Source organism: Ornithodoros turicata, chromosome 3, assembly GCF_037126465.1.
Source record: "Ornithodoros turicata isolate Travis chromosome 3, ASM3712646v1, whole genome shotgun sequence".
NCBI classification, from domain to species: Eukaryota; Metazoa; Arthropoda; class Arachnida; order Ixodida; family Argasidae; genus Ornithodoros; species Ornithodoros turicata.
In genome coordinates, this window is record NC_088203.1 from 89,764,424 (window position 1) to 89,782,694 (window position 18,271).

Sequence of the window (18,271 nt, forward strand, 5' to 3'; positions counted from 1 at the left end):
TTTTATTTGGACATATAAAGACTAGATTCATTCGCAGAAACAACAAAAACATTTTGCTGCTAAACTTAGCGCGCTGAAGTGATCCGGAACGGCAACAGTGGGGTATCTAGTGGCGGCCTTCTTCGTTGCACGCTTTTCCGAGGTGAGTTTGGGGGACCTGGAGCTTCCCGAGGCGCTCTGCCATGATGGCTTCGTGTAACTTCGTCAGAGGCTCACGGTAATATCTTCCTGTAGTAGTTTGGACCTTACGGGGACAATCTGTCAGGAGCACAACAACGGCAGTCTCGAAACACGCTGATACGTCTTCTCCGACACTGCCACCGCGTAGACGATCTGATCCCCAATGTCATTGATTACGTTTCGCCGCCGGGCAAAGCATATGCTGCTGGGCACTTATCAGCCTTATCAGCCTTTTTGGCCTATCAGCCGACGCGTTCCTCCCGTTTCATACCCACCACAGCAACAAAAATGACTGTACTCTATGGCACACTGCCAAAAGCGTATGAAATGCGATAGCATTACTAGCATTACAACAGAAGGAGGACGAAGACTCCATTTCGGACGCGGAAGAAGCACACCTGCTGGAGTTTTAACAGACGCTGCACTCTACGCAAAAACGATACGATAAAGGTCTGTCATATCAAAAATCAGCAACGTGAAGGAACCCACATCAGATCAGACGAATGACGTATCATGTTTTCCGAAGCGTTATCGTTAAGACCTTACGATCTGCTAAAGCTGGGTCTCCGCTGGTGGAAACGTTTCTTATCATCTGAGGCACGCAATGAAGAAACAAACGAGGGGGAGATAAGTTCAACGTGGTGTTCATTGCAGCCAAAACAGACACACACTCAGACAGAGAACACACAACACAAACTGCAAACTCTCAACTAAACTTTAATCGCAGTGCACAGACAAATTTAAACAGTCATAGACAGAAAAAGAAGCAGATAACAATCCGGAAAAGGCACCAAGGTAGAACAAGATCTAGACAAGTTCTGGTACACGTGCCCTCACGATATCAAGTGAGATATTCCAGCTCCGCTTGGGACAGGCCTATGGAAGGCTGGCTTACACAATTGTCTCCGCTTCTCCTGATAAGTGAAGCTTCCGCGATTTCCCGTACCTTCTTGTCTTTGAACCTGGCCACAATCAAAGTTCTTTTAAAAAAGGGGGCACAACCGCACCGTGAACAATGCACTGCTAAGTGGCCTGACGGCGTGGAATTAGATACAGAAGATCTATGCTCAAGAAGCCTTACATTTATGCACCGCCCTGTCTGTCCAATGTACTCACGCCCACAGGAGAGAGGTATATTGTACACGACTTGTCGCCTGCAGTCAACAAAACGTTGCTTGTGTGCAGGCGACAAGTCGTGTACAATATACCTCTCTCCTGTGGGCGTGAATACATTGGACAGACAGGGCGGTGCATAAATGTAAGGCTTCTTGAGCATAGATCTTCTGTATCTAATTCCACGCCGTCAGGCCACTTAGCAGTGCATTGTTCACGGTGCGGTTGTGCCCCCTTTTTTAAAAGAACTTTGATTGTGGCCAGGTTCAAAGACAAGAAGGTACGGGAAATCGCGGAAGCTTCACTTATCAGGAGAAGCGGAGACAATTGTGTAAGCCAGCCTTCCATAGGCCTGTCCCAAGCGGAGCTGGAATATCTCACTTGATATCGTGAGGGCACGTGTACCAGAACTTGTCTAGATCTTGTTCTACCTTGGTGCCTTTTCCGGATTGTTATCTGCTTCTTTTTCTGTCTATGACTGTTTAAATTTGTCTGTGCACTGCGATTAAAGTTTAGTTGAGAGTTTGCAGTTTGTGTTGTGTGTTCTCTGTCTGAGTGTGTGTCTGTTTTGGCTGCAATGAACACCACGTTGAACTTGAACCAACTACCCCAGCTTGCCACCCTTGTGAGGGGGAGATAGCACATCGCGAGAATGGGCTTCCCTGTCCACTGAAGCTACGTTTCACTGAGGCCCAAAAGTGCGTTGAGGGGGTGCAACACCCTCCTGGCCCAATGGCATTCCTCATGCATTTTTCAAACCGCATAACTCCGCAAGGGATTCAATTTGCATAAAATAAGTCTTGAATGGGAGATCTCAATGGGTTCTAGTATTTAATTCTGCCATAAATTCATTTTTTACGTTGGAAATGTTTCCGCAGACGTCAGAAATTGCGTTTCGCGCTTCCTTTAATTTTGTTGGCCGGTCACAAAATAAATAGACCTATGGTGAGAATTTTAATCCCATTGAGTACTAGAAAAATATGTCTAAAATCGATATGTCCCGAAAGATTTTGTTTATGTCGAAGCATAGAGTTGCTACACGGATTCTCGTGAGCAATGGTTAGCCGATGCTGACCCGCTGGGATTTTGACTGTGCGCGGTGGTGCCATCTGTCTGCATGCCACAGAAATCTGCACAAGTGGGAAAAACCGGATAAATTGTCACAATCTGTCTTTTGGCATGTGATAATAAATGGACTGTGGGCGCGCAGCTATCGCTCTTATCTCGGAATCCTTCGTTCCGTGGTTGTGCTGTGCCTCGACACTCGACAGTCATGGTTTTTCGCAAAGCATCTATCGCAAAGGAAACCTATCTGCGGAAAACGGATGAGACGCAAAGAACAAGCCTTGAGCTTCTACAAGAGAAGGCATCTGGATAATCTTTCAGTAGTATCAGTCTCTCACCAATCAAGCAATTGAGAGCTAGCAGAAGCGACATTACGCAAAACGTGTCTGCAGGAACGTCCGGAAACGGACCCTGTGTTGTTGGAGGGCGAAGCATTCTGGGCTATGTGCACTTGTTCAACAGATTTCAAGCTCTGGGAATCCACAGTCCGTTCAACTGCACACTTGCAGACATGGAGATAACGTAAGAAAAGAGAAATGGATTGCGGAACAAAATTACGCTGCAATGCAGAGTGTGCTTGCTGAAGGCCGTTGTAGATACTGTGGGCCCACCAGATAGCATGTCAGATTGTATGGACGTGAACACAGCAGCTGTTTCCGGGGTGCCATCCATTGGGGGTGGGGCTGCTTATAATGAATTCTACGCATCACAATGAAAAACACTTTGCATTTGGTATGGCTAGATTGAACACAATGATTGCTGAGGGAACGAATATTCCACACTATGTGCAAAAAATTCTAATATGGAATCAGAGCTAGCCATCAAATAGGTTTTTTGCTGACTATACACTCTGTACAACTTCATCACCCCAAGGATAGAATTGTTGGAGAATGATCGGTCATTGAAATTTGAGGCATGATACATCAATCTTTGATTACAAAAAAAAAAAAAAGAATCATCAATCTTTTGTGAAAACTTATCACATTTCACGAATTAAATTCCACAGTGCATGTATATTTCTCAAACAGTTGGACAAAACCAGACGTAGGAAAAGAAGAAGAAAAGACGTCTTTGACAAGCAGGCGATTTCAGATATCGCCCTTGTGCTCCGCACGGGGGCCCTACGTCGCGGAAGTCACGCGCATCGCGCAATGCGCTGTGGGAAATGGTTTGCATTCGTGCTCGTCTGCCTGTTGCTTGAAGGTGCGGGAGGTGAAGGAGAAAGAAAACAGAAACCGTTTGCGCTCTTCTTCTTCTCTCTGACTCATGAACACTAAATCCCAAGGAGCAGCGCGGCTTTCGCAACACGGCGCTCTCTGGTGGGCCATCCATGCAATTTCTGAAATCGTCTAATCGCGGAATAAATATTTTCGTCAACACAGTTATCCATTTGTGTGTATGGATAGGAAAAAGGAGCTATCCAAGATAGGGCTAAACGGGAAATAAGGCAAGATAACTGATCGCGGCGGGATAAGTCAAAGCGTTCGCGACATAGTGTCATCAACTTTTACAACTGCATTCGGGTTCAGTGCCTGCGAGATAATACGGAGTCTTCGCGAAAAGCGAATCTATTATCAGATGCCACAATGAAAACGAAGGATTTTACGAGCGTGACGTGCAGGCCACAAACGTATATGAAATAATTTCCAAGTGGCAATCAGATTTTGGGAGAAGCGGATCACACAACCGCCATCAGAAGTGCTTAACCAATATACAATGAAGTTGAGCGTTATACATAAACACAATGGAAGATATGTTATATTAATTATAATAACCAGATCAGCGCAGGTCACACATAAACGTAGATCCAATTCACAAAATATACTCGAGATTTCCCGTACACAAAAACGATCACATTATTTTAGTGTCATAGCATCAGGGCACTACAAATGGAAAGGCCATACCTTCAGTTCTGTAGTTTGTACCATTTCTCCGAATACGACCATGTCTAGGACATATTCGAATGCAGCGATAATGGAATCGTTTCGCGGCTCTTCTTTTTCGAAGCAGTTTTTTATCACATCTTCCCATGACTTATGGTAGCGAGTACAAAATCTGTCCATCTTTTCAATGTAGAGCAATTGTCTCTTCTGTTTTCAAGTGCTCGTCTACACTTAATTAAAAGCATATCTATGCTCATTTTATTGATTAAAATTTTATTATCTGGTTTCAGAGAATGCTATAATATCCACCTGTCGTGAGAATTATTGTTTTGACTTTGTTTGAAGCATTCACTCGAGTGATAGTATTCTATGAGGCACGTGGACTCATCGAAGTGGGCGTCACACATACGTAGCGTACAGTATGTGTGCAGATAAACCTAACCCACATTTGCACACGTAACTCGATGTCTGCATGCCCGAGGAACTTCCGGTGGCACACAATGGCGTATTTATGCGTGCGGAAGCTACAAAAAAATCGTGGAAGCCATACTCAGGGCAAAACAATAAACAGCGCGAAAACGTCGGCTTCCATGCAGTAGAATACGCCAGCATGGCGGTCGCAGGTGAGCTGTGTGCAGGTACTTCTATGCGCACCAATGAAGCAATGATCAACTGATCCGACGAAGCTATACTGCAGGCAGATGGCCAATACCGTGCTTGCACGCTTCAGTGCCTCTTGCCACCTCAGTTTGTACAAATATTACCACTTAGCACTTATTGTCATTATTCTATTATATTACTATTGATAGCTCCCTTTAGCATCTTCCTTACGAGAAGACACACTAGGTATGTTTAACAACCCCCCCCCCCCCCGAGCGACCGCACCCCACGTGGGAATTAATTCTGCGCCCCCCCCCCCCCCCATATTGGAAAGTGTTCCGACGTTCCTGCATCTTGTTGCGTTTTGTTTATGTGTCTTGACCCACAGCTGAGGCTTGCCTATGATGTGGTTATAAAGAGTGCCTTGGGGCGTGTGCCAACTGTACTTCGCAACACCAACTGTCTCGCAACGACACAAAAAACAGGTTTTTGTGTATGCTGCAGTTGCTGGTGAATGAGCGACCTTTCTTCATACAGTCTTCCTTTCACCCCCGTCTAAATCGGTACCGCTCAACAACTGAGCTCCGTAGCCTTGGGGAAACAGAACCGCAGGCACAGGGAATGTCGGAACCTTTATTGTTCACTAAATAGTGGCCCCGCCCTGAAGTGGCTGCAGGTCCTACACATTTGGGTACACGCGGGTGCGAAGAGCAGAATATGAGAGAGGGTGATAACCAGACATGGGGAGAATGTAGAAAGGATCTGACCATTTCCGGAAGGGGCGCCAATGCCGGAAGAACACTGAGTAGATAGACTCTCACACGCCAAGAAGCTGTGGCGGCAACGTATTCAATACGTTCACGGCAGGTAGCTCCCTTGATCAGGCACTCATGGCGAAGTTTTCCCAAGCAAAGCTGTTACCCAACACACGAACGAACCGGCGGAAACATCTGTCAGCCAGAAATAAAAATCATTCGACCGAAGTGGCCGGGCCCAGCAAGCGATCGTTGGCCATGAAGGAGATCTGGCGAAAGAGAAAGCAGGCCTGGATTCAAGCGGACCCTGGCAAAGCAACGCCTGCAGAGACCGCAACTTCATCGAGTGAGCAGCAACGTGTAGGATCAGCGTCACAGTAGGTTTTCTTGTTTCTAGTAGTGTTGTGTAGTTGTTGACCTTTTTTGTTTTTATTAATTTCATTTTTCTTTAGTTTGTGAATCCCTATCTGACAGCTCTAAATATCTTATTTGCGCAGTGTAGTCTTTCTAGCACAGTTCGGCTGGGCTAGCGGACCCTCTAGTTTGCGGCAGTCAGCGCCATTCTGGTGATAGTGCTATGGTTTTCAAAGTAGCGTGTTCTCTCATCACGCACATGGTACGTGCTGTGTGTTGCACTTCAAAAAAGGCTAAAGAGGCCGAGGATTCTTTCCCCACCGTAAGTTAGAAGAAGGGAAACTGTCAACAGCGGCGCGCTTTCGCCGCGTGGCAAAATATTCTCGGACAGCTCAAAATACGCGTGCAGTTGGTGTGGTACCTTATTTGAGAGCGATCCAATGAGACCGTTCTACGTGCACGAGGAGAAAGGGAATAGCTGAGGGACTTGGTGGTGGTGGAGGGACTGCGCGAAAGGCTGACCTACCTTCTTCCTCTTTTTTTTTTTTTTTATTTGTGGGCCCCTTCGCGACCCCCCTGGATGTCGCGACCCCCAGTTTCTGAACCACCTGCGTTTGTGATGATTTGCGTATTGGAATTTGGGATCTAGCTTATTCATTCGGGAAGTGAAAAATCCCGAGAGGTTGAATCTGAGAACGGCCATTCTGAATTTCACGTTTCCAGAGACCACCTATAGGCTGTGTATGCGAGGTTGAAACGACCTACACGTGGAGGTTGGCTTCTTCGTTACGAATTAAAAACAGTAAAAGGTTTTCTGCGCCATTTTCTGAGGAAGGTGGGTGCCCGTTGCCTAGGGAAAACTTGAATTCAATACCTCGAAGAAAAGAAAAGAAGCCGTACTTTTATTTGTACGGCTATCCGTGATCATGCCTGGATAATAGGCAAAGTAAATGAAAGCATCTGAGAATGAGACAAGGTCGATTGTGGGGGTCATTACGAGTAGGAAATCGAAGCTTCTCTGGGACGGTTACGAATACGTCGAAAAGGTCACTAAAAATTACTGGATCCGATGGCAGTGTAAGTTCCAATGGAGCAGAAACTGCAAGGGAGCTCTCACGGGGAAATTAAAACCTCAGGGTTGACTCTCTGGAGTATTTTATAATGAGACGTGAGCAATTGCCCGGGTTCAGCGTTTCATTGGTGAGTGTCCGGTGAGAAATTGTCCGCACCCCGATCAAGCCTAAACGTCCAGCATAGGCTCACTTGCCCTGGTGAATGTTTTGTAAATCTCATTAAGTAGAAACTGTCATTCAGACAAATGTCATTAAATATATCTTCGTGGCACCGTACGAATGACATTATGAGTTAAGGCATTAAGCAGAATATGTCATTTTTCACGCCCGTGTGGCAGGGATATTTGTGCCGCAATGGCACAGAGCTGGAAAGTCAATGTAGCGTCGCTAAACGAATAGTGAAACGGATAGCGAATAATGTTCCTTCGTAGAATAAAAACAAAAGGTTTGGAAGGCCATGAGGCGTCTCAGTGGTTTCGCCTTGTAGCTTTTATAATGGAACTAGTAACAATAGTGCTCCTAGTGGCTGAATTGAGTCGACTTGGCCTTGCAGAGACAGTGGAGCCTGAAGAGTAGTATCCCTAACAGCTTTGTTGTCTTTCTTCTCTCTAAAGGAGCCGCAATTCTTCTCGGCACTACAACAGTAAAGGCATTCACATCGCCAGCAACCGGAACCTGTGCGATTGCTTGAACTTGTCGTGTCCAGGGTGTCACTACCCCTGCCCCAAGTGTCGGTCACCAAAGTGCGGTCACAAGTGTCGCTGCTCTCGACATTTTGTCTACGTGAAGATAAAGGTTGATGGTGCAAACGCAGTCATCAAGAACCCGCTATTGTGATGTCCTCTTTTCGCCGCCTGCTCTGAAAGAACTGTGCAGCGCTTGACATCCAGGGGGTCGTTTGTTTTCTTTTCATCTTTCACGTGTAGAAAGTTCACATGAAATAAACAGTTTAAACAAAATGTCATTTTAGAACATATGTATTTGGACATTCATTCGTGAATGGGATTGCGATTCTCTGCTGACCCACGGAACGTCTTAGCGCTATTTTGTGTAAACTACAGTGTATACCATTGCCTGTTGCACAACAGGCACACTCTTAAAACATATTTTCACCGCATAGCACGCTCCTAGCCAACCGTCATCTCGAATGACATCGTTCTCTCCCATGATTTGCTGGAAACGGGAGGCGTACGCCATTTTTGTGACAACTATGAAGTGCATAAGTGCCACAAAAAAAGGCGTACGCCTCCTGTTTTCAACAAATCAGTGGATAAAGAGCAATGGCATTCGAGATGATGGTTGGCTAGGTCCGTGCTATGCTGTGAGGTTCATTTTGAAGAGCGTGCGCACCTTAAGAATTGGCCTTTTTCACATGCGCGTCGTATCCTACCGGCTCTCCAACGAACCACGCTCAGCGCGCTCAAAAACAACTCCACGTGGGTAGCACAAAGGACCAAAACCGGCTCGGCTCCGGAGTGCGACCGACGAGTTCGAACCGTTCGTGCGGTCTCCCCACTGGTCCCCATACTGCGCCATCTAGTGAAGACGGAGATAACCCTCTCCGGCGCCTCAAGGTCATGCGTATGCACATATGCCATTGTGCAAAAGGTCCACTGAAATCAGGCCTTGCGTTATGCTGCTTTGGATTGACAAACGGCACATTTTTGTGGAGAGTGCAAGTGAGCATTTGAGAATTGAAATTGTATGTGGGATAAGTTCAGGGACGGTTCCAGGATCTTTTTCGGAGATGGGACCCCTCTGGGACAACGCGCTACAGAAATTGTGAGGGGCCGCGACAGCCCCTCACACAGCCACGGATAAGTATGCAGATGGTAATCAAAAGGCCTAATGTGTGGGAGGGAGCCACTCCTGGTTGTTAGGTAGAGTTTCGTGGTTATGAATAGTGGCCTGCGCACTTATACGCAATGAAAATTAAATGGCGGCACGCTTTCTCGCACGCCGCATCCTAGCATTAAAATATAAAAAGCGCACAAACAGAAGACGCAAGGGAGAGAACTCTCACCAAGTTCTTCGACAACTGTTACGTAAGCTACGTTCCACATTTTCGGTCACCTCGTTTGAGTCTCCCGCCGCAGCAGCATATCCGGCACATCTGCGGACTATACAGGGTGGCTCTTTTTATCAGCAGCAAATTTTCATAAAAAGGGGAGTTACCTTGGGACGCTTTTCCTTTTGTGATTGGATTACTCGACGGGGCTGCCGCTATGTCTTTTTTCTTCTCAATTAGAGGGCTAATTAACAGAGATATTTTAATTAGCTTTTTCAATTATAGACTTTAGGGAGCACGTTGCAATTGCGATGTTAAAGCTAGATGTCCACGTGATCGTTCGAACCACTGATGGAGCACAAAAGTAATCACAGGGTGCCCTACGGACCCAACTATTTTACCTCTGCCGTCTGCTGTAAACCGCAAGTGGTCGGCAAAAGAGCGTCAGAGACGTTATATCTGTCGTATATCTGTACCAGAGACGTATATCTGTCCTCACTTAGCATTACAAAAAATGTCATATGCGATGTAAGGAACCCTTATCGCGGCATGTTTCACGATATTTGTAATGTATTTCCTTTTTGCTTTCTTTCCTTCCTTCATGTGTTCGGAGTCGCTCGCCATATCATTCCTTTCATTCTGCTGGACATGTCTCTTGCCGTTCACGGGTACGATAATCGCTGATATACAGGGTGTCCCAGGAAACGTGTCATTGAATTATAATAAAAAAACTACACCACCTAGAGTCATGCGGTCAACAGCATTTGTCCTTACTGGGTTTTTGCCACCTCCTTATGTGAATATCGTATAACGTAAGTTTAAGTTTAAGTTTGCCAAGTAAATATCACTTATTTACCCCACCAATGTGAAGAGCGTGTCTAATTTACACAAATTAATGATAATTGACAGGGATATTCAGGAGCTATCCCATCGGAAAAAATAGCCGAACATCATGCTCTACGGAGCTCCCATAGGGTAGCTCGATGAATTTTTCAGCGCAATCTTTGTCAGTCCGACGAAAGGAGGTTGGAAACCCAGTCCACCCCGGCATCGCAGAAAGAGATAACAAAGGCACTGCTTAGCGCGTCCGACTTTCGCTGGAATAATGCTTTCCCTCTCCCAATTTTAGGAACTGCTACTTTTTCTACTATCACTCTGAGGGCTTGCTTTGGAACCTCCTTTCGTCGGATTGTGAGGAATTGCGCTCAAAAAGTCATCGCGCGTTATGGTCCGATGCTCCGAAAAGCATGATGTTCGGCTATTTCTTTCGATGGGATAGCTCATGAATATCACTGTCAGTTATCATGAACGTGAGTGAATTCGGCACGCTCTTCATATTAGTGGGGTAAAAAAGTGACCTTCACTTGGCAAATTTCCGAGTTCAGTTCGCGAATATTTACATAATTAAACTTACGATACATGACATTCACATCAGGAGGTGGCAAAATCCTAATAAGAACAAATGCCATTAACCGCATGATTCTAGGTGGCGCAGTTTTTTTGTTATAATTCAATGACACGTTTTCTGGGACACCCTCTATGTAGTGTTGTATGTACAAAGCTCCTTGCAAGCGAAAAAGGAAATAAAGATCGTGAAGCATACCGCGAAAAGGGTTTGCCTGAATTGCGTATGACGTCTTTCTGTGAAGTTGAGTGAGGACGTAGACATCGACGTCTCTGCCGCTTCTTTGCCGATCACTTGCTGTGCACAGCAGACGGCGGAGATAAAATACTTAGGTCCGTAGCGCGCGCTGTAATTACTTTTGCACGTCATCAGTGGTTCTAGCGCGTCATGTGTAGATCATGCTTTAATATCGCAATTGCAATGTGCTCCTTAACATCAATAATTAGAAAGTTTATTAAAACACCTCTGTTAATTAGTTCCTTAATTGAGAAAAATACGGTTTCCTAGAATCAGCGTCGCCGACTAATCCAATTACAAAAGTAAAAGCGTCATAAGGCAACTGCCCTTTTTATGAAAATGTGTTGCAGATAAAAAGAAACACACTGTATATGTACACGCCCGAAAGCTCAGCAGCACATCCTTAATGACAGTTGTTCCCAAACTTTGCTACCCTGAGATAGAGCACTGCACGGGCCTGAATTTACCAGCCCGACCCGGCTCGTACCCGACGCCACGGAGGCTTACCCGACCCGAGCTCGAGGGAGTAACTCGAAAGCCTATGTTGTAGCGTTTTAGCAGAAAGACGGAAGGAGCACCTAGTCAGAGGTAGAGTCACTAAATAGCTACGCTAGCTGAGCGTAGCTATTTAGTGACTCTAGTCAGAGGTAGTAAGACTGGCTATTAACCATCGCAGACAGAAAAATAAACGCGTGGCAGCAGGAATGACTGTTCCTATTCACTAAAGTGAGCTTGCTTTGTGGTGGTCCGCCCGCTGCCTGCTACCAAGGGTTTTCATTTTGTGTGTGTGTAACACAGAATCATTGGCCAGAGCATGGTCTTTTTGGACGTCTATTCTTTATAGTTTTAGAGCCGGTTCGCGACCCCTGAATCTGACATGACCCACAGGTTGGGAAACACTGTTGCCAAGTCTGATCAGACGAGTGGCCACGATATCATCTCGAACTGGCATGTCATTTCCTTGATGCCGCGAAACGCGTGTTGAAATGCTAGACGTCGTTGTCAGTCATGTTGTCAGTGGAGTCGAGCAGTGCAGTTCGTATCCGAGCCAAGACAAGACCTTAGCTCCATTTAGAATCGTTCTTCGTGTTTTAGCCAGTTTTTCTTCTCTTTTCTTTTTTTTTTTTTTTTTGTTGTTGCTATTTTTAGGCGGCATTTTAACTACATTTCCGACATAGGGTTTGGCAGCACTGAGCGCACAGTTTGCTGTTTTGGTATAGTTTTGGTTTTGCTGGACCCTCGTAGAGTAGAGTAGAGTACCGTGCACCTAATCCCTTTTGATACAGGGCAGATCCCAAAAATAGGTTCACAGGTGCGAAAAGATAGACAAAAATAAAACTAACTAGATAAAAACGTGCACACACACACACACAAAAAAAAATACACATTGTCACTTACGTCTGTCCAGTCCAGATGTTGTCGAGCTTTTTTTTTTTTTTTTTTTTTTTTGTTGCTCCCATTTCACAAGGCGGCGCTGCGCATGGTTGAGCCTAGGGAGCCTCCATGGGTTGCTGCGGCTTCTCCGCGCATGGAGGCTCCCTATTGAGCCGTTCTGTCGATGTGGTTTCGGTTTCCCAGAATAGGCAGGCGACGGAGTCTTGGTGGTTTTCTGTTGTTTCGTGGCTCTCTGGTTGAAGCGCGTCACATTCTGTCAATATAGGATATAGACTCACCATCCCTTTGCCGCATAGCTGACAGGTGGGATCCACTTCTTCAAAAAGTTCACTCCTCCTGACATTTGTTAGCAGACACCCCGTACGTGCTTGGAAAAGCAGCGCGCTGGCTCTGTCTCCTGTATATTGGGTGCAAACTTCGGGTTTCAACTTGTGGTTACCGTACCATTTGAGGCTTTGCTTTTTCTTTACATTGTTTTTCCATTCTTCAGTCTCCGTCGTTTTGATTTCTTCGGCCGTGATTTTTGACCACTCTCTCTCGTTGGGGGCTTTGTGGCGCCTCATGCCTCTGCTATACAGAGCTGCTATATTTCCTGTCGTACTGGTTTATTTTCTTTATCCAGGCTGTTTTGATACCGAGGTATCGGGTATGCTGAAAAATTCTTTTTGCTATAGATGTTTCCGGTAGGTGTATTAATCGTCCTAGGTAATGCGTTTTGGACTTTGCGTCTCGTGTTGCGAAAGTCGCCCACCCCATTTCTCCTTGTACGTTGGCTGTTGCAAAGTTACCCCCTAGTAACCATTTTCCGAGTTCTCGTTGATGTTGATCCAGGGTCCTGATTGTAGCTGGCGAGAAGACAACCGCATCATTCGCGAAAGTAAGGGCAGGGACCGCTGTAGATTTCCAAAGTAGTCTTCCTACGCTATATCGGTTATAGGAATGTCTTGCAGAGTTCCAGATATGCCCTTTCAATTGGTTAGGGCCCTCGTTTCAAAGAGGCCACCATGGGTGCACCAACAATCCAATCCAATCCAAAAAACAAGTCATTCATCTTCAATCTTCGTGCTTTCGGTGTTTTCAGTACGACTCTGTTTTATCGGATTTCGTAGTTGAATGAGCGTACATGACTGTACAATTAGTCAATACAGTTACAACTTGCTCTGTTCTTAGAATAAGACATTATGGCAAGCGCTTCCATCTCAATCAAAGAAGAGCATCAAAGCATTCTGTCTTCTGTGCCTGGGAACTACAGAAGCACTAAGGACGTGGCGGAGGGTGAGAGATTTATTGATGTTACAAAAGTGGGCTAAATATATGCGAAATAGGACATTCCTTTGGTAGGCGTCACCATTTGAAAGTTGGCTTCACCTCATTATCGAAACGGATTTGGGAAGGCAAGGCGAGCTGCCACAGCCGCACAACTAACCTAAAACTATGCCAGCCAGTTTATGATGTCTTAGGTTAGTTTATTGATGGGTTAGGCTAGGTTAGTGCAGCTGACCAATATCTTGCGGGACATTAAATTCTGAGAAAAATAACGGGATTGTACCAAAGGTGCAGTGAGTTTTGGAGTTGACAATGTGTTGTCAGAAAACAAACCTTTCTTTTTTTGTTGCTGTCTTCAGGAACGTTGACCGCAAGTGCATCAATCTTTGTGAAGGAAGAACCTCTGGACATAAGTGTCCCTCTCGTAACTGGTACCCATGGAACGGATGAAGTTAGAACGGGTGAGATATTTGGACACCTGTTACAATCCTGTACTTTGTTGGTGATACAGGGCTTTCACTCTCAGGAATGGGAGCAGCCTTCTGGCTGCTTGTCGTTCAGTGCATTTTCTGTACAGTTCTTGGCAGCTCTATATCCAGTCAACTCTCAACCAATTTGCGAATTCCTTCGTTTTATGAATGGTTCGTTGCAGAACAAAACAGTTCTCATGTATATCTCCTTTGGTTTATGATCCTGGATATCTGAACAGTGTGCTCACTTTTTAGGCACAAACCTAGAGGAGTCTGCCTCAAGGGCAGAACACTTGGATGGAAATATTTTGGCTAATGACATACACACACACACATTGATGACACTGTGATTTCAACATGAGCTTTTGTAGTAATGCACACCTTCTCTACCTGGCTCAGTATTTAAAATTTGGGAAATATAAAAAGTATATTTCTATCTGCTCTTAGACACGAAAATGGCTGCCAGTCTCATCACCTGTATCAAGACTGAACCCTACAACATCAGCTGCACCCTTTTACCAGAAGACTTTCATGAGAGCAACAGTGAAGTTGTAACAGACGACAGTCAAGGTACAGCACTGTCTTTTTTTTTTTTTCACAAAATGTTCAGGGAGGTGAATGCAGCGTTGGAAATTCTTGGAAAAGTATGTACTTGCAGATTTGTGTGCCTTGCTGGTAGCTATGACGCAAACATAAATAATGCTTTTTTCCTCAGCACTCTGGCACATAGTGCAGTGCCTGCATGATGTAATAAAGAACATGAATCACAGTGTAAAAACCCCATTAACACTTGCAAGTGTGAAGTGAAGCAGGTTGGGACTTGAGAGAACGTCGATGGATAGACTTTCTTGTGGGATGAACTGCATAATCAACATGGAAGCAGCCTAAATCAAGCACTGGAAATGAGGCTATTCATCAAACCAGAAGTTACATTGATGATAGTAGTGACCTTGTCTTTTAACATTGCACGGGAGTAAAAACCGGGCCTGGTGTACTTAAAAAGGGGTAAAAACTATACTTGACGTTTCGAGCGTCAAGAGGGTCACGAAGTGTCAAGTATAGTTTTTACCCCTTTTTAAGTACACCAGGCCCGGTTTTTACTCCCGTGTTTTGTGTACTTGGCAGTCCTTTGTATCGTTTTAACATTGCACCTGAGTGGCTACTTTTAAACGAAGTAGTTTCTTGAAAACATTTTTACTTTCTCATTCCAGGAATGGGTGTGGCCAAAGGTATGCTTCAAACTAAGAAGGAACCTCAGGACTCCTGTGGTACACCAAATTCAAGTTGCAGTTCGTCAACCGCACAGTTTGGAGACACCCTCGATAATGATATTTTGTGTAGTGCAGACAGTGTCCTCCCAGAAGTAGGCTCCGAACTTGACAAGGCTGCATTCTTGAGTGAACAGTGTCTGGTGCAAGAAGCAGACAGCACTGACTCATCATCACAAGCGACCAAAAACGAGAGAAATGGCACTGCAAAGGAGATGCCATTTAAGCGAAAGACACGTGGAACGAATGCCGTCGCATTGTCTCAGCCTGAGCACCAAGAGAGAGTACAGAAACCAACAAAGCTTTTCAAGTGTAAGGCCCGTACTGCCACATTTGTTCAGTCTGAGCATCTGAAAAGACACTCACTTAAGCACACGAGAAAGGATCTCTACCAGTGTGAACTTTGTCCGGCAGTATTCACCGCCTCCAATCTCAAGGTCCACATGCGAACACATACCGGAGAGAAGCCGTTCAAGTGCAAACACTGCGGGGCAGAATTCGCTTACTCTGCAAATCTGAAGCGTCATGCACGCGCACACACTGGGGAGCGGCCATACAAGTGCGAACTCTGTCCCTCAGAATTTATGCAGTCTTCGCACCTGAAATGCCACGTGCTGACGCACACTAAAGAGAAGCCACACAAGTGCGAACACTGCCCCGCAAGATTCACTCAGTCTTCGCAACTGAAATCTCACGTGCTAACGCACACTAAGGAGAGGCCGTACAAGTGCGAGCAGTGCCCCGCGAAATTCGCTCGGTCCGAACATCTGAAACATCACGTCGAAACGCACAAAGGAAGGAAGATGTACAAGTGCACGCTCTGTGCCGCGGTCTTCGTCTGCCGTCTCAGCCTGAGATGCCACGTGCTGACACACAGTGCGAGGAAGCCGTTCAAGTGCCAGCAGTGCGGGGCAGAATTCGTTCATTCCTTGCAGCTGAAATATCACGTGCAGACACACGCTGGACCGAAGGTGTACAGGTGTGAATTCTGTCCCGCAGAGTACACTTCGGCTTCGCATCTGGCATGCCACATGCGAGCGCACGTCGGAGAGAAGGAGTACAGGTGCGAAGTGTGTCCCGCGAGATTTACTCAGTCTCAAAACATGAAATGTCACATGCGATCGCACATGGGAGTGAGGTCGTTGAAGTGCGAGCACTGCGGGGCAGAGTTCGTGAATTTTTCGGATCTGGAGCGTCACATGCAGACACGCACGGGACAGAAGGCAGAGGAACTTGAACTCTGTCCTGCGGCAGTCAATCCGGCATGAAACTTCGTGCAAACGTCATGGAGTCGACTTCATTCAATATCTGAAGAGCCCTGTGCATACCTGCCAACTCTCCCGATTCATCCGGGAGACTCCCGGATTCGGACTGGTTTGTACGATTGTACGTCCGAGAAGCAAATCTCCCGGAAAATGCAGTATTCCTCTCTATATCTCAAACGCCTGCTTTTTCTCTGGGCACATAGACGAAAACGTCAATCGAATACCAGCCCAATTGCCATCGGCATCGCTGCCGCTTCCTGTGTGTTACGGAGTTCAGGAGTTCTGGTCATGGTTCTAGTTCTAGCGCTTCTAGGTTCCGGGCATTTCCTCCATGTTTTCGGGCAACAAAGGTACCTTCGCACTAGCTGTTTCGACCTTGCGTACCTCGCAAAGACAACCTCGACCTCGCAAAGAGAACAGAGACATAGTTTTGTGTCCTCACGTTCTTTTGAGAAAGTGTCATAGCCTTGCCACAGCTTGACACCCAGATAGTTCCTTGGAGAGGGCAAAGTCTGTTGCTGCAAAACTTGTGCCCGATGAGCCTGCTGGGGTGAAGTGTGCTCCTGTTATATATGCAAATAAAAGCCACCCAACATCGGCTTTCTCCGAATATCTCCGAACATCTTTTCTCTGTGTACGATGTCACGGCCAGTTCGCCTCGGAGGCGGGCCGTAGCAGCTGCCGTTCACGCCCGTGGCTAATATAGAACATCTTCGCTATTTGAACCATCAAAACAGAGATAAGGTTCAGGACCGTCCGTGTAATCCCTTTGACCTTATCTCCTCCACCAAATTGAGAGTCACTGCTTGCATTGTGCAACATTATGTAAGGGAGTTTGTGGTGAGGATGTTGAGGATCTCCCTTCCTTTTCGAAAGAAGGAACAGCTTGACTCGCGCGGGGGAACGACCTCTGTCCCATCCTCGGCTCGTTCGTATCATCCGTAAAGGCAAGAGAATGCATTAGTATCCCGGAAATGAATTCGTGTCATCCGTGATCGTATCATCGAGATTCTACTGTGTCATAGTAAATGAAATGAAAGACCTCGTTTTTGGTATAGCTCTGATTCCCTCACCCCTATCCAAGAGGAACCCCTTTCCGCAAAGAAAAAGTTAGGTTGCCTTCGGAAATTTTGGAGTTCAATTCAAGAAATGATATAAAATGGTACCAATGTGGAAAATGTTCCTGGCAGAAAAAAAATCAATTTGCCGCACGTCTCTCCGTTGCCTACGTATTTACTATGAATTTCTGTGATGCTTGATAACCATTTTCATTTTCTTTCATTTCCCAGTTTTCCCTTTCTTTTTCACACATGCAGACCACAGCAAGAAAGATTGTTAATGAACAGGAGTTTGCATTTGCTAAACATTTTATCACTTGTGTTGACTCCACAAAGTTTCTACATTTCTCAATGGTGTACCCAAGTGTAATCTTGCTTTGTCTAGTGTTTTCTCTGATCCCACTTCCCTATGTAACATTTTTAGGCCCAGAGTGTGTAATAAGTGAATTGCAATGTTTTTATGTCGTAGATGTGCGTGGTACATCTAGAGGGTGCTGGTTGTCCTGACCCCCCCCCCCCCCCCCCCCCCTCCATTTCTACAGTCATGGAGTGCTTCAATTAATCTTAGCAGTTTACCTGGCATGCCTGTCTGTGCGTGTGGGTCTGTCTGGCCTCGGACGTTTAGTTCTCACCCTCAGGTGCTCACTTCCACTCTCCACCAATGTGTGTTGTTTGCGCAGAACAACATGACAACCTGATTTCAGTAGTAGAGGCCAAGCATCCACCTCCCGTAAGTCCCCTTTCGCATAGTACCTGGACTCATGGAATGTTTCATAGTGCTGGTACGCGTTTGGCCCATAGTCTCTCTCATCTTCCGTGTCTTCTCCTCATAATTGATGGAATGTTACCCACAAGTCTACCTGTTTTGTAGTTGGT

The 18,271-nt window shown here is 45.9% G+C and overlaps 1 protein-coding gene and 1 long non-coding RNA gene across 2 annotated transcripts; both read left to right on the forward strand.

The window, feature by feature from the left end:
- Positions 1-111: 111 nt before the first annotated feature.
- On the forward strand, positions 112-7,980 carry LOC135387457 (uncharacterized). The gene is made up of 3 exons (XR_010421127.1): positions 112-142; positions 5,709-5,973; positions 7,638-7,980. It is a non-coding gene; the product is annotated as an uncharacterized LOC135387457 (long non-coding RNA).
- A 5,140-nt stretch (positions 7,981-13,120) lies between these two features.
- On the forward strand, positions 13,121-16,947 carry LOC135388793 (zinc finger protein 883-like). The gene is made up of 4 exons (XM_064618593.1): positions 13,121-13,343; positions 13,694-13,795; positions 14,252-14,374; positions 15,016-16,947. Exons 1-4 carry the CDS (start codon positions 13,250-13,252, stop codon positions 16,338-16,340), a joined length of 1,644 nt encoding a protein of 547 aa, XP_064474663.1. The 5' UTR covers positions 13,121-13,249; the 3' UTR covers positions 16,341-16,947.
- The last annotated feature ends 1,324 nt before the right edge of the window (positions 16,948-18,271 follow it).